Here is a 14902-nt window from a genome sequence, read left to right on the forward strand (position 1 = left end):
GTTCCTGCTGTCCCAGCTACTTGGAAGGTTGAGATGGGAGGATCAGCTGATCCGGGGGAGGTCGAAGCTACAGTGAGCTGAGATCACACCACTGCCCTCCAGCCTGGGTGACAAAGTGAGACCCTGTCTCAAAAATAAAAATAAATAAAAGAAAAAGAAGGTGACATGAAGAAACTAAGAAGAATGAAGAAGACTGCATCAGTGGATTAGATGTAGAAGACTGACTATGCTGTCATAAATTTATATTAAAATCATTAAATAATAATTAGTACAACTTAACGCACATTGATTTGGAAAGCAAAATGATATGGAATTTTTCTGGCGAAAAACATATATAGTTCTTCCCAATATAGACCCCTGTTTATAAGTCTAAACAGAATAATATCCACAGGAGTAGAGAAGTTTACAAAAGAAGTGCTCACAAATAAAGTTCCGGGATCAAGTAGTTTAACAGGGAGATTCTACAGTCTTTTCAAATAAGACATAAATCAATGCTTCTAACTCAATTTAAGAATATTGCAATGGAAGTATTACCTCCAAATAGGTTATGAAGATCAAATGCAACATTGGTACCCAAAATTTCCAAATGTTGTACAAAATAGAATAATACAGAAAAATCTCATTTCTGCCTACACACAGATATATGTAAGATAAAATACTAGCACATTCCAATTTATTATTAAAAACAACATATGACAAAATGCAATTTATACCTAGAATTCTAGAGTGATTAAATATTTGGAAGTCAACTGATAAAGTTCATCATTTTTATAGAGATAAATAGAACAGTCCCTTGATCATGTCTGCATATGCAAAAATGTCTAGCAGAATTTAGCATGTGTTGCTGTTAATTTAAAACCATCTACAATAGTAATTGATGGATTTTTTTTTCAAAGATAGCAAAGTCTTTTTCATACTCATGGAAAACATACTACAGGCTACTTATTTTTAAACTAACGTCAACATTGTATTTGATTTATCATTTTTTAAAGCTAGGAACAATTTTGCAAAGTGTATATGAAAGAGCAAACATATAAGAATAGCCAAAACGAAACACAGTGAAGGTTTCTGGTTCTGTAAAACATTAAAATACATTATGATCTTAAAGCAGTGCGATGTTGTGCCAAAACTAGGTGAACAGACCAGGGCAGTAGAAAAATCAGAAATATACCAAAATGCATAAGAGATATTATACAATAAAATCCACAGAGCCTTTATTAATACTTTGTGTTTGGCAACCGAACATGCCCATAAAAAGATGAAAATTAATTCACTCTTCACAAGCTATAGTAAGATAAGGAATAAATGAAAGAAAAATCTAAATGATAAAAAAAAAAAAATGGGCCCAGCCCAGTGGCTCACACCTGTAATCTCAGCACTTTGGGAGGCTGAGGCGGGAGTATCACGAGGTCAGGAGATCAAGACCATCCTGGCTAACACGGTGAAACCCCGTCTCTACTAAAAATACAAAAAACTAGCTGGGCGTGGTGGCGGGCGCCTGTAGTGCCAGTGTCTCTGGAATTGGTGGGTTCTTGGTCTCACTGACTTCAAGAATGAAGCTGCAAACCCTCCCGGTGAGTGTTACAGTTCTTAAAGATGGTGTGTCCAGGGTTTGTTCCTTCTGATGTTCGGACATGTCCAGAGTTTCTTCCTTCTGGTGGCTTCGTGGTTTCGCTGACTTCAGGAGTGAAGCTGCAAACCTTCAGGGTGAGTGTTACAGCTCATAAAGGCAGCGGGGACCCAAAGAGTGAGCAGCTGCAAGATTTATTATGAAGAGCAAAAGAACAGAAAGAACAAACCCTCCTCAGGGTGGAAGGGGACCCCAGCGGGTTGTCCCAGCTGGCTCGGGCACCCTGCTTTTATTCCTTTATTTGGCCCCACCCGCATCCTGCTGATTGGTTCATTTTACAGAGAGCTGATTGGTCCATTTTACAGAGTGCTGATCGGTCCATTTTAAAGAGCGCTGATTGGTGCATTTACAATCCTTTAGCTAGACACAAAAGTTCTCCAAGTCCCCACCTGACCCAGAAACCCAGACAGCTTCACCTCTCACTAGCTCTTTGGGAGGCTTAGGCAGGAGAATGGCGTGATTCCGGGAGGCGGAGCTTACAGTGAGCTGAGATCCACGCCACGGCACTCCAGCCTGGGCGACAGAGGGAGACTCCGTCTCAAAAAAAAAAACAAAAAAGAAAACATAAAAACAGAAGAAAACATTGATAAATACTTCTACAAGCTGTGAGGATAAATCGGGCTTATGACTCAAACCAAGAAATATTAATTTAAAAAATTGATAAAGATACAACATAAAACCAGAATATTGTGCGTGTTAGGAAACGCCATAAGCCAAGTAACAAGGAAAATGCCAAATGGGCATCTCTTTGCAACTTATATAACAGAAAAAGGGAAGCACACAATTTCCGTCTGCTCCAGAAAATAAGAAAGCTCTCAAAACATACCATACAAGGACAAAGGAGGCAACGTATAGAGTCCCTCACTTAAGATGGGACAATTTGGTCGGGCGCGGTGGCTCACGCCTATAATCCCAGCACTTTGGGAGGCCAAGGTGGGTGGATCACCTGAGGTCAGGAGTTCCAGACCAGCCTGGCCAACATGGTGAAACCCTGTCTCTACTAAAAATACAAATTTAGCCAGGCGTCGTGGTGGGTGCCTGTAATCCCAGCTATTCAGAAGGCTGAGGCACGAGAATCGTTTGAATCCGGGGGGCAGAGGTTGCAGTGAGCCGAGATCGCACCACTGCACTCCAGCCTGGGCAACAGAGTGAGATTCAGTCTCAAAAAAAAAAAAAGGGAGGGGGGATAATTTGAGCTCAAAAAAATAGATATAGACTGCAGTGTATGGAATCTCATTAAATACACAAAAAATAAGGTTAGAAAAAATATCGCTCACATTTTTTTTGTTTGCTGAGGTCACACCGTCATTATTATGACGACTGATAAAAGGGAGAATCAAGCTTTTAGTCTTCCTTTCCTAATAGACTAGTTTTTAATGTAATGGAGAGAGTTCATGAGAAAACGCAATTTTTAATAGAAAAATGAGAACTAATACCTGTAGAGAAAATAACTAGAAAACCACTATTTGGCAACTCTCCCTGAGATAAGTGAAATTAAGAAGTACTAATCAATAAATAATGAACAGTTATATGAAAGGAACAGGCAGACATTCCTGGACCCATCGAACAACCTTAAAATAAAGTGGTAAAACCAGATACGTGTATCCAAATGTGCAGTCTGAATTGAAGCATGCCGGAAGCTTAATACAGAGAGTGATTGTGAAAGATTTAGCACCCACCCAAATTAACTTCATTAATAATATTATAAGGCCGGGCGCGGTGGCTCAAGCCTGTAATCCTAGCACTTTGGGAGGCCGAGACAGGCAGATCACGAGGTCAGGATCGAGACCATCCTGGCTAACACGGTGAAACCCTGTCTCTACTAAAAAATACAAAAAACTAGCCGGGCGAAGTGGCGGGCGCCTGTAGTCCCAGCTACTTGGGAGGCTGAGGCAGGAGAATGGCGGGAACCCGGGAGGCGGAGCTTGCCGTGAGCTGAGATCCGGCCACTGCACTCCAGTCTGGGCGACAGAGCGAGACTCCGTCTCAATAAAAAAAAGAGCCTGGGCGACAGAGCGAGACTCCGTCTCAAAAAAAAAAAAAATAATAATAATAATAATAATATTATATCGATTGTAAGGTCCTCTGAGCAGGCTGCGCCATGGTCAAGCCATGTATACATGACCCACACGTATACACCCAGAAGGTCTCCTGGAGCCAGAAAGTCTGGGACAACAGGAAAACCACAAAGGAAGAAAAAGGGCTAGTTTCTGTCTTAACTGATTAGCCAACCTCGCAGCATTCTACCATTGTGACGTGCACTACCCTAACTGATCAGCCTAGTGACACTGTGACCCCTCCCTCTTGTGACAATGTACCTTGTGACATTCTTCCCCTGCCCGCAATAAACGGCCCCTAACTGTAACTTTCCATTGCTGACCCCTCACCTATAAAACTAACTCCAATCCCACGACCCTCCGCTGACCCTCTTTTCGGACTCAGCCCGCTCGCACCCGAGTGAATAAACTAGCCTTGTTGCTCACACTTAACCTGTTTGGGTAGTCTCTTCAATTAGGCGCGAGCTTAATATCGATCATAGATTGAAACAATATTTTTTGCTATATTTGGTTAAATAAATCATTGTAATCAATTTCACGTATTTTTTTCTTTTCTATTGCTACTAGAACACACGTGGCTCACATTTTATTTCTATTGGGCATTGCTACCTGAGAGGACGTTCTCTTTTCAAAATTCAGGCTGCCTCTAATCCCACTAGAAACAAGAAAAAAAAAAATTCAGGCTGCCTCCTCAAAAGATTAGAGGTCAGGAAGGCTGTGAAATCTGAAATTTTAGAATAATTGTCATCATAGTGTTTCCAATCATAAATATCACAACTACTACTCATAAATGGACATAACCTTGTGTACAAGGTTGAATGGGAAAGTCCCTCAGGGGGCGCCAGGTCTCAGCACTGGGCAGAATCCACGCCTTGGAAAAGGACCGCACGGAAAGAACCGGCCTCACTCCGCGCTTTGTCTGATGGCAGCTCCGGTCACTCAGGGCTGAAGGGGCGGGGCCTAAAGCCCTGTCCAATCGGGCGCTGGGAAGGTGACCGTTCTCTCAAGCGCGCGGCGAAAGGAGGGGGCAACTTCCGGGCCCTGGCGGGGCTTTTGTGTTGGGCAGCGAGACCCTGGCGAGCTCGGTGTGTCTCCGCCGCTCCTTCCCCTTATCCCTGGGAGGTCCAAGTGGTTCCGCGGCAGCCTCTGTGGCTCTGGGACCTGCAGGTCCTGGAAGGTCCTTAGGGAAGACCCGAGACACCGGAGAGTGGGAAATGGTGAGTGTCCCCGCCAGTGTCTCGAGGGGGGAAGCGGGAACCGGCAGGAAGCGCTGTGGCGAACCCGGACCTCCCCGCGGTGCCGACCCGAGTTTCCGCTGTCGCCTCGCGGCCTTAGTGGCACAGGATGGGGGGCTGGACCCGCAGCCGGACCCCGGGCCGCCTGGCTTGTCCCTGCCCCGCCGCCTCGGCCCGCCCCGGAACCTCTCTGGGCAGCTCTGCGCCTGCAGACCCGCGTCTCCCTCGGAGCGTGCGGAGCCGACGGGAGGGTCCTCAGGGGAGAGTCCCGACTTGGGGTTCGGGGTTCCTGCGTGGGAGGAGCTGTGGTCGGTGAAGTCTCCAAAACCTTCTTTATCCTGTTAGAAATAAAACTGAGCCGGGCGCGGTGGCTCAAGCCTGTAATCCCAGCACTTTGGGAGGCCGAGACGGGCGGATCACAAGGTCAGGAGATCGAGACCATCCTGGCTAACATGGTGAAACCCCGTCTCTACTAAAAATACAAAAAACTAGCCGGGCGAGGTGGCGGCGCCTGTAGTCCCAGCTACTCCGGAGGCTGAGGCAGGAGAATGGCGTGAACCCGGGAGGCGGAGCTTGCAGTGAGCTGAGACCCGGCCACTGCACTCCAGCCTGGGCGACAGAGCGAGACTCCGTCTCAAAAAAAAAAAAAAAAAGAAAAAAAGAAATAAAACTGAGGCGCCGTTAAGATATTAAAGAGTTTATTTGAGCAGAGAGTCGTGAGTTAGGAAGCCGCCCAGCGTGGTTTGTGGTTTGGGGAAGGAAGGGCTTTTGTAAGGAACCCAGAAGCAAACCCAATTAAACGGTTGATTGTGCACAGTTGTGTAGTCACCCCACATAGACTGTGCGCCAGGTATCTCCTGGTTATGTCATCAGAGGTTAATTGGTGGGTTCATGGTTGCTTAAGGCTGTTTTGTTTGCCTTTAAGTTATTAATTTACAAGACAAGCATGAGTTAGTTTTGGTTGGTTGGTTACTCATTCATGTGTGTATGTACATATATATGATGGAGTGTCAGACTCGGGCTGAAGCGATCCTCCCACCTCAGTCTCCCTGGTACCTGTGTTTAATTATTTTAACATAAACTCCACATTTCTAAGTGTATGGCTAGCAGGATCTCACATCAGCGACCGTGTTTCCACAGCCTAACTCTTCTGGGGCTTGTAGTAAAATCCTAAATTTCCAATTCTTTTCCTACATTCAAATGCAACATTATCAAGTATTTGTCTTTTATTGTACGTTTCAGACAGATGCAGTGTTTTTTGTTTTTTTTTCAGAGTAGTGAGTCGTTTTGAAAATATTTGTTTTCGCTCGTAAAATATTTCTGAACGTTACATATGAGTGGAAAGCAGTAATAATCACCTGACAATTGTTAAAAAAAAAAAAAAAGTCTTTGTGCATCTCCTAGTTTTATCTTTTTTGAGTGTGCACATCTTACCAGATTGTCTTTGGGGTGAAGTTCCCCTTTGGAAACGTTAGAGGGTGATATGTCCTCAGGCACCCTCATATCTTTTCTTGGCCCTCTGTTTAGTGGCCAGATCTCTTGGAGTGTCTAATGAATACCTTCTCCTGGGTCATCTCCTCCCAGAGGACAGTTTAAAATATGGGAGTAGAGCCTCTCCAGGCAGCATCTGGGTGCCCTGGAGCTGAGAGACGTCTCCTAGTATACTCTTCGTTTAAAACACAAGTCCCTGGTGCATTAGGATTTTCTTCCTCCAACCCTAGTTTTCATCATTCCTTGGAGACATGTTGTTAGGCAGCCAATCAGACGCTGGTATTAAGGGAAAAAGCTAGAAATGATTCCTGCCCTCTGGATTTTCTCGGACTTGGAAAAGGAGAAAAACTATCTCAAAGGACAAGGAATATCCCCCTCCCCCAGTGAGGTAGTGCAAGAACCAGAAAAGCACCATCATCAGAATTATGTAAGAAGGGAGTTGGCTGGACGTGACCCACGCCTGTAATCTCCGCATTTTGGGAGGCCAAGGAGGGTGGATCACTTGAGGTCAGGAGTTGGAGACCAGCCTTGCCAGTGTGGCAAAACACTGACTCTACTAAAAATACAAAAATTAGCCCAGTCTGGCGGTGCATGCCTGTAATCCCAGCTACCTGGGATGCTGAGGCAGGAGAATCGCTTGAGGCCAGGAGGTGGAGGTTGCAATGAGCTGAGATGGTGCCACTGCACTCCAGCCTTTGAGACAGAGTGAGACTCAGTCTCAAAAGAAAAAAAGGGAGTTTATTCTAAAATATTGCAATGGGGGGAAAAACACCAGGTATAAGAGCTGCAAGCATGTTAAAGTTTAGGCAGAAAAGGGCTTAGAAATTCAGGCACACAGGCCAGGTGCGGTGGCTCACACCTGTAATGCCAACACTTTGGGAGGCCGAGGTGGGCAGACCACGAGGTGGGCAAACCAGGAGATCGAGACCATCCTGGCTAACACGGTGAAACCCCGTCTCTACTAAAAATACAAAAAATTAGCCAGGCGTGGTGGCGGCGCCTGTAGTCCCAGCTACTCTGGCAGGAGGATGGTGTGAACCCCGGAGGTGGAGCTTGCAGTGAGCCAAGATCACGCCACTGCACTCCAGCCTGGGCGACAGAGCAAGACTCCGTCTCAAACAAAACAAAAAAAATTCAAGCACATAATGGGGCACAGTACAGTGTCTCCTGGGAGGATGATCATTGAGTATTTCTGTGAGGAGAATGGGCCTGTGAGGGTATCTAAAGTGATAAAGTGTCCCGACTTGACACTTGACCCGGAGATGTCTATGTTCTGTCAGCCTGACCTCTCCGAGTTTATTGCCTTGAAAAGATTTATTCACTTAGTTCAGTTTCAGTTTTTCGTTAACTTTAAAATGTTTTATTCATAGAGCTTGAAAGATTTAAAAAAATTATTTCCAAAGAGACAAGAAAGAGGTGGATTTCAGTGGGAGAAAAATCTATTCATATTCCATTTGTTAAAAATTCTTGTTGCTGGTCGCGGTGGCTGAAGCCTGTAATCCCAGCACTTTGGGAGGCCAAGACGGGCGGATCACGAGGTCAGGAGATCGAGACCATCCTGGCTAACACGGGGAAACCCCGTCTCTACTAAAAAATACAAAAAACTAGCCAGGCGAGGTGACGGGCGCCTGTAGTCCCAGCTACTGGGGAGGCTGAGGCAGGAGAATGGTGTGAACCCAGGAGGTGGAGCTTGCAGTGAGCAGAGATCACGCCACTGCACTCCAGCCTGGGCGACAGAGAGACACTCCGTCTCAAAAAAAAAAAAAAATTCTTGTTAACCTTTTTCTTCCCAAGAGTGAGTGTAGTAAGTTTCTCAAGTCTGTTCTTTTTTGAGGAAGATTTGAAAGGGAATTCTAGGGCTTTGCTTTGAGAATGTGTATTAGTTTGTTTTCATGCTGCTGATAAAGACATACCTGAGACTGGGCAATTTATAAGAGAAAGAGATTTAAAGGACTTACTGTTCCACATGGCTGGGGAAGCCTCACAATCAGAACAGTGTGGTCCTGAAACTATCCCCACCATCTGTGGAAAAACTGTCTTCTATGAAACTGGTCCCTGATGCCAGAAAGGTGGTGAACTGCTGCAATAAAGTAAATTCAGAATTATATGAGAAGGGAGTTTGTTCTGAAGTATCGCAATGAGGAAAAACCACGTATAACAGCGGCAAGCATGTTAAAGATTAGGCAAAAAAGGGCTTTCTTAGGAAGGAGCAAACTAGATTAGAAAAAAAGCGGAGAAGAAGAGGGCCAGATGGATTCTAGATCAGAGAACATTTCACCCTGAGGTCAGCCTGTCAGCCTGTTCACAGGAGAGGAATAAAACAGGGTTGTATGTTGACTCAGACTGAGGGTGTATCAGAGTTCAGGGGCCTGAGGGAAGGAGGGAAACTTAAGTAAAATTTGGTTAACAAGTATTTTGTTCTGACCACTGAAGACAAATTTAGTCAGCTAATTAGTTAAGAGGCAAAAAAAAAAAAAAATTGTCTGTTTCTGGCTTTATTATACGTAAAGGAAGCATCATCTAAGTCATAATGAGAAGGTGTTTGTTTTCACTAAGCTGTTCCTGGAGAACACAAAGAATATTTTTGTTGTTGTTTGTTTTTTAAGTTGCAGATATTTAACAGGATTACCTACTCACCCCATCTTCACCTGCTACATTCCCTTGTCCTCTATAGCTGTTCCATTGAGTTGTTCCTGAGTCATATCTTTTATAATAAACTGGTAAACATCAGTAACTTGTTTTTGCTGAGTTTTGAGCATAGTTTTTTTTCACATTATCAAACTTGAGGAAGGGGTGATGGGAACCTCTGACTTACAAGCAATTGCTCAGAAGGATAGATGGGCCCCTAGGGCTTGCCACTGGCAAGTGCACTGTGGGCAGTGTTGTGGCACTGATCTGTGAGCTTGTGGGGTACGCGTTGACTCTGAGTGGTGTCAGAATTTAATTGTTGGACAGTTAGTAGGTGTTGGAGAATTGGTTGGTGTTCAGCGAAGTCCACACATTTGGTTTCAGAAAAAAATTTTGGCTTCAGAAAAAAAATTCAGAAGACTCACAGATCAGAGTCTTCACCCGACTCTGGGAGAGTGTGTGGTCACTGGTGAGAATTGAGACCTGGAGAAGAGAGCATTTCCTCACCTGCAGGGGATAAATGGGTATGGAGCACCCAGAATTAAATTCCGATCGCTCAGGCTTCCTTCACTCATTCCCTAGGAATGAACCACCTTGGGCTGTATCTCCACTTTGAGAGTGGTCCCCAAGCTTGGAACATATTTAACCTACTGAGCATGGGGTTCGTCTTTATAAAATCTTGCTGGGACATAATTCCAGTTTGGGCAAGTATTTAAGAATTTTATTCCATGATTTGAATGTGAGATTTTGATTCTCTTGATTGAAAACGAGTGAATTGAGTGATATGACTTGAAAAAAATCATAGATAATTCTTGGAATAAATTGTAAAGTCATGGGCTCGGCGGGGCGCGGTGGCTCAAGCCTGTAATCCCAGAATTTTGGGAGGCCGAGACGGGCGGATCACGAGGTCAGTAGATTGAGACCATCCTGGCTAACACGGTGAAACCCCGTCTCTACTAAAAAAAATACAAAAAACTAGCCGGGCGAGGTGGGGGCGCCTGTAGTCCCAGCTACTCGGAAGGCTGAGGCAGGAGAATGGCGTGAACCCGGGAGGCGGAGCTTGCAGTGAGCTGAGATCCGGCCACTGCACTCCAGCCTGGGCGACAGAGTGAGACTCCGTCTCAAAAAAAAAAAAAAAAAAAAAAACAGGCCGGGCGCGGTGGCTCACGCTTGTAATCCCAGCACTTTGGGAGGCCGAGGCAGGCGGATCACGAGGTCAGGAGATCGAGACCATCTTGGCTAACATGGTGAAACCCCGTCTCTACTAAAAATACAAAAAATTAGCCGGGCATGTGCTGGGCGCCTGTAATCCCAGCTGCTCAGGAGGCTGAGGCAGGAGAATGGCATGAACCCAGGAGGTGGAGCTTGCAGTGAGCCAAGATCGCGCCACTGCACTCCAGCCTGGGTGACAGAGCGAAACTCCGTCTCAAAAAAAAAAAAAAAAAAAAAAAAAAAAAAAAAAAAAAAAAAAAAACCCATAAAGTCATGGGCTCACTCTCCAGGTGAATAAACAGACCTTGTGCAGTTCTGGTGTTCTGATCTTTTCTAACTTCTGCTCAGAGATGTGACCACGGGTCTGATTGTTTTTTCTTATTCTTTGTGGATTAACTGTCTATTTATCATGAATCAGAATTTTGCTCTTTTTTTTTTTTTTTTTTTTTTTTTTTTTTTGAGACGGAGTCTCACGCTGTAGCCCAGGCTGGAGTGCAGTGGCGCGATCTCGGCTCACTGCAAGCTCCGCTTCCCGGGTTTACGCCATTCTCCTGCCTCAGCCTCCCGAGTAGCTGGGACTACAGGCGCCGCCACCACACCCGGTTAATTTTTTGTATTTTTAGTAGAGACGGGGTTTCACTGTGGTCTCGATCTCCTGACCTTGTGATCCGCCCGCCTCGGCCTCCCAAAGTGCTGGGATTACAGGCTTGAGCCACCGCGCCCGGCCAATTTTGCTCTTTTTTTATGGCTGCATAGTTTTACCTCTTGAGTTTTTAGTAGCTTAATGTTACTATTAATATACCATAAATATTGTGCTGAAAAGATATTTTTGTGTGATTTCTTTATATATAGTATATATTTATATAATTATAAATACATACCATATTTTGTATAATATATAATATATACTTTATATGTTATATTTTATAAATAATATATGATATATACTATATATTTTATATATATATATTTTTGAGATGGAGTTTTGTTCTTGTTGTCCAGGCTGGAGTGTAATGGCACAATCTTGGCTCACCACCACCTCCGACTCCCACGTTCAAGCAATTCTCATGCCTCAGCCACCTGACTAGCTGGGATTACAGGCATGCACCACCACACCAGGCTAATTTTTTTGTATTTTTAGTAGAGACGGGGTTTCGCCATGTTGGCCAGACTGGTCTCGAATTCCTGACCTCAGGTGATCCTCCTGCCTCGGCCTCCCAAAGTGCTGGGATGACAGGCGTGAGCCACCGAGCCTGGCTTGTGGTTTCTTTTTTTAAGTATATATTAATTTTTATTTGAAATAATAAGGTGGCCGGGCGCGGTGGCTCAAGCCTGTAATCCCAGCACTTTGGGAGGCCGAGGCGGGCGGATCACAAGGTCAGGAGATCGAGACCACAGTGAAACCCCGTCTCTACTAAAAATACAAAAAATTAGCCGGGCGCGGTGGCGGGCGCCTGTAGTCCCAGCTACTCAGGAGGCTGAGGCAGGAGAATGGCGTGAACCCGGGAGGCGGAGCTTGCAGTGAGCCGAGATCGCGCCACTGCACTCCAGCCTGGGCAACAGCCTGAGACTCCGTCTCAAAAAAAAAAAAAAAAAAAAAAAAAAAAAGAAATAATAAGGTTAGGCACAGTGGCTCACCACTGTAATCTCAGCACTTTGGGAGGCTGATGTGGGTGGATCACTTGAGTTCAGAAGTTTGAGACCAGCCTGGGCAACGTTACGAGGCACTGCCTGAACTTAAAAAAAAACCAGCCAGGCGTGGTGGTGTGGAGCTGTGGTCTCAGCTACTTGGGAGGCTCAGGTGGGAGGATCACTTGAGCCTCAGAGTTCCAGGCTGCAGTGAGCTGTAATTGCACCATTGCACTTCAGCCTGGGCAACATAGTGAGACCCTGTTTAAAAAAAAAAAAAAGAATTGGCCGGGCGCAGTTGCTCACACCTGTAATCCCAGCACTTTGGGAGGCCGAGGTGGGCAGATCACGAGGTCAGTAGGTCGAGACCATCCTGGCTAACTCGGTGAAACCCTGTCTTTACTAAAAATACAAAAAATTAGGTGGATGTGGTGGCGGGCACCTGTAGTCCCAGCTACTCGGGAGGCGGAGGCAGGAGAATGACATGAACCCGGGAGACGGAGCTTGCAGTGAGCCGAGATTGCGCCACTGCACTCCAGCCTGGGCGACAGAGCGAGACTCCGTCTCAGGAAAAAAAAAGAATGATGTAATGGACTCTGGGATCTCAGGGGAAAGAATGGGTGGGAGTTAGGGATAAAAGACTGCACATTGGGTACAGTGTATGCTGCTTGGTTGATGGGCATACTAAAATGTCAGAAATTACCACAAAAGAACTTACCCATGTAACCAAACACCACCTGCTCCCCCAAAACCTACTGAAGTTAAAAACAGAGCACAAAAGAAAGATTATCTGGTGCTAAAAATAAGGTTTTCTCAGGTCTTTTCTAAAAATTATGTGTTCTTCTGGGCAGACACACAGTTTCCTGAATTCCCTAGTATACCTGTGCTTTTTAGTACTCTACTCTCTGAAAGAAATTTTTACTCCAGCTTTTTCCTGGGTTGTAGGTGGTCTATTGTATGTGTCAGGCACAGTCTGTTGTTTCAGGTGGCAGCATACTTTTTGTTTATGTAATTCTTTCCGGTTTTTCACACAGATTGCTTTCTGCCTTACTTGGAACAGAGAAGAGAGTCTTGTTTTAGAGATTTGGCAGCCTCCAGGCAAATTGGATCATAACCATGCAGTAATTTGTATATTTCATCTCTACTCCCTGTAAAACCAACGACCAAGGTTCCACACTGCAAACTTGTGATTTTGTCTTCAAGACTGGCACCACATTGGGGAGGGATTGGAGCAAGGAAAAGGAAAATCTTGATCAGGCTTTCCTGCTTTTGGCATTGTGGTTTTTTGCTTTTTGTTTTTGTGTTGTATTCTATATTTGCATGTTTGCTACAAAGCCTTTGATGGCTTTTAAGAGTTTTGAGAGGTTTTTAACAATTCTGCCTGTTGTTTAAATATTTTGGGGAGGGACAGGTGTTTGGCTATGCTTGCTCTGTCATTTTGCTGCCTTCTTTCTCACTAGACTCTCTGATGTATTTCATTGATTTATATGATTTTCTTTGTGCAATTTCAACAGTCTATCTTGTTTAGTGTTATTTTGAAGCAGTTTTGAAATTGTAAAGTGTGAGTTGTCATACTTTGCTTTTTTACAAGATTGTTGTGGTATTCTGAGTCCTTTGCAATTCCATATGAACTTGAGCATCAAGTTTTCAATTTTTACAAAGTAGTTGCCTGGAGCTCTGACAGGGATTGTGTTAAATACATGGAGTGTTCTGGGGAGTATAACCATCTTAATAATACTAAGCCTACTGAGCTATGAACATGGGATGAGTTTCCATTCATTTAGATCATCAGCTTTTTCAACAAGGTTTGTCGTTTTTAGAGTAGAAGTTTTGTACTACTTCTTTTAAGTTTATTTCTGTATATTTATTCTTTATGTACTATTGTAAATGATTTGTTTCCTTTACTCGAATTTTCATATATTTCAAGTATAGAAGTGGAATTTTTTTTTTTTTTTTTTTTTTGAGACGGAGTCTATGTCGCCCAGGCTGGAGTATGGTGGTGCGATCTCGGTTCACTGCAACCTCTACCTCCCGAGTTCAAGCGATTCTCCTGCTTCAGCCTCCAGAGTAGCTGGGACTACAGGTGCACGCCACGACGCCTGGCTAATGTTTTTATAGAGACGGGGTTTGGGGTTTCACCGTGTGAGCCAGGATGATCTCAATCTCCTGACCTCTTGATCCGCCCACCTCGGCCTCCCAAAGTGCTGGGATTACAGGCGTGAGCCACCGCGCCCGGCCGGAATTTAGTTTTGTGTATGTTTTACCTCTGACTTTGGTGAACACATCATCTTGGTTGTTGCCAGCTTCTGAAAATTACAAATAATGGTGCCATAAATGTCCTTGTGAAGGTTTTTGTGTGAACATATTTATTTATTTATATTTTATATGTATATTTTGAGATGGAGTCTCGCCCTGGTGCCCAGGCTGGAGTACAATGGCGTGATCTCAGCTCACTGCAACCTCCGCCTCCCGGGTTCAAGCGATTCTACTGCCTCAGCCTCCCAAGTAGCTGGGATTACAAGCGCCCGCCACCACTCCCGGCTAATTTTATATCTTTTTTAGTAAAGACAGGGTTTACCATGTGGATCTATATTTTTAACTCATTTGAGTAAACCTTTTGGAATTGGTTTGGCTTCTAGGAGATATCTTCTCTATGGCATGAATGGAGTTGAGAACAATTCACTTTGTGAAACTTAAGTGAGAGTGAGCTGATTATAAGATCTTTGTAAAAGCAGTGTGTATGTGTATTTGTATGTTTGAGAGCCATGATTTATCAAGTATTAATGTCTTGCTGTGTAACAGACCTTTTAATAAGTGTGACAGTGAATCAAACTCAATAAACATCCCTGTCCACTTGAGGCTGACATTCTAGGAAACAGGAGAGGAAAGATACAAGTAACATACAAAATAATTCAGATGGTGGTCTTGCTAAAAAGAGAGGGAAAGGTGGTGAAGAGATCAGAGGTCTGAGCTGGTTGTGTCTCTCAGAATCCATTGGTGACTTTGGGCCATTGCCTCTG

At 44.5% G+C, this 14902-nt stretch overlaps 1 protein-coding gene across 2 annotated transcripts in view; it reads left to right on the plus strand.

Moving 5' to 3' along the window:
• Positions 1-4742: 4742 nt before the first annotated feature.
• ZNF670 (zinc finger protein 670) overlaps positions 4743-14902 on the plus strand; it is a 28257-nt gene continuing 18097 nt past the window's right edge. For both annotated transcript variants that reach the window (XM_015127987.3, XM_015127993.3), the window contains exon 1: positions 4743-4904. In XM_015127987.3, the coding sequence (XP_014983473.3) occupies positions 4902-4904 (3 nt within the window). In that variant the 5' untranslated portion in view covers positions 4743-4901. The remainder of the gene's footprint in view (positions 4905-14902) is intronic.

The sequence above is a fragment of the Macaca mulatta genome, chromosome 1, assembly GCF_049350105.2.
Source record: "Macaca mulatta isolate MMU2019108-1 chromosome 1, T2T-MMU8v2.0, whole genome shotgun sequence".
In the NCBI taxonomy this organism is placed as follows: Eukaryota; Metazoa; Chordata; class Mammalia; order Primates; family Cercopithecidae; genus Macaca; species Macaca mulatta.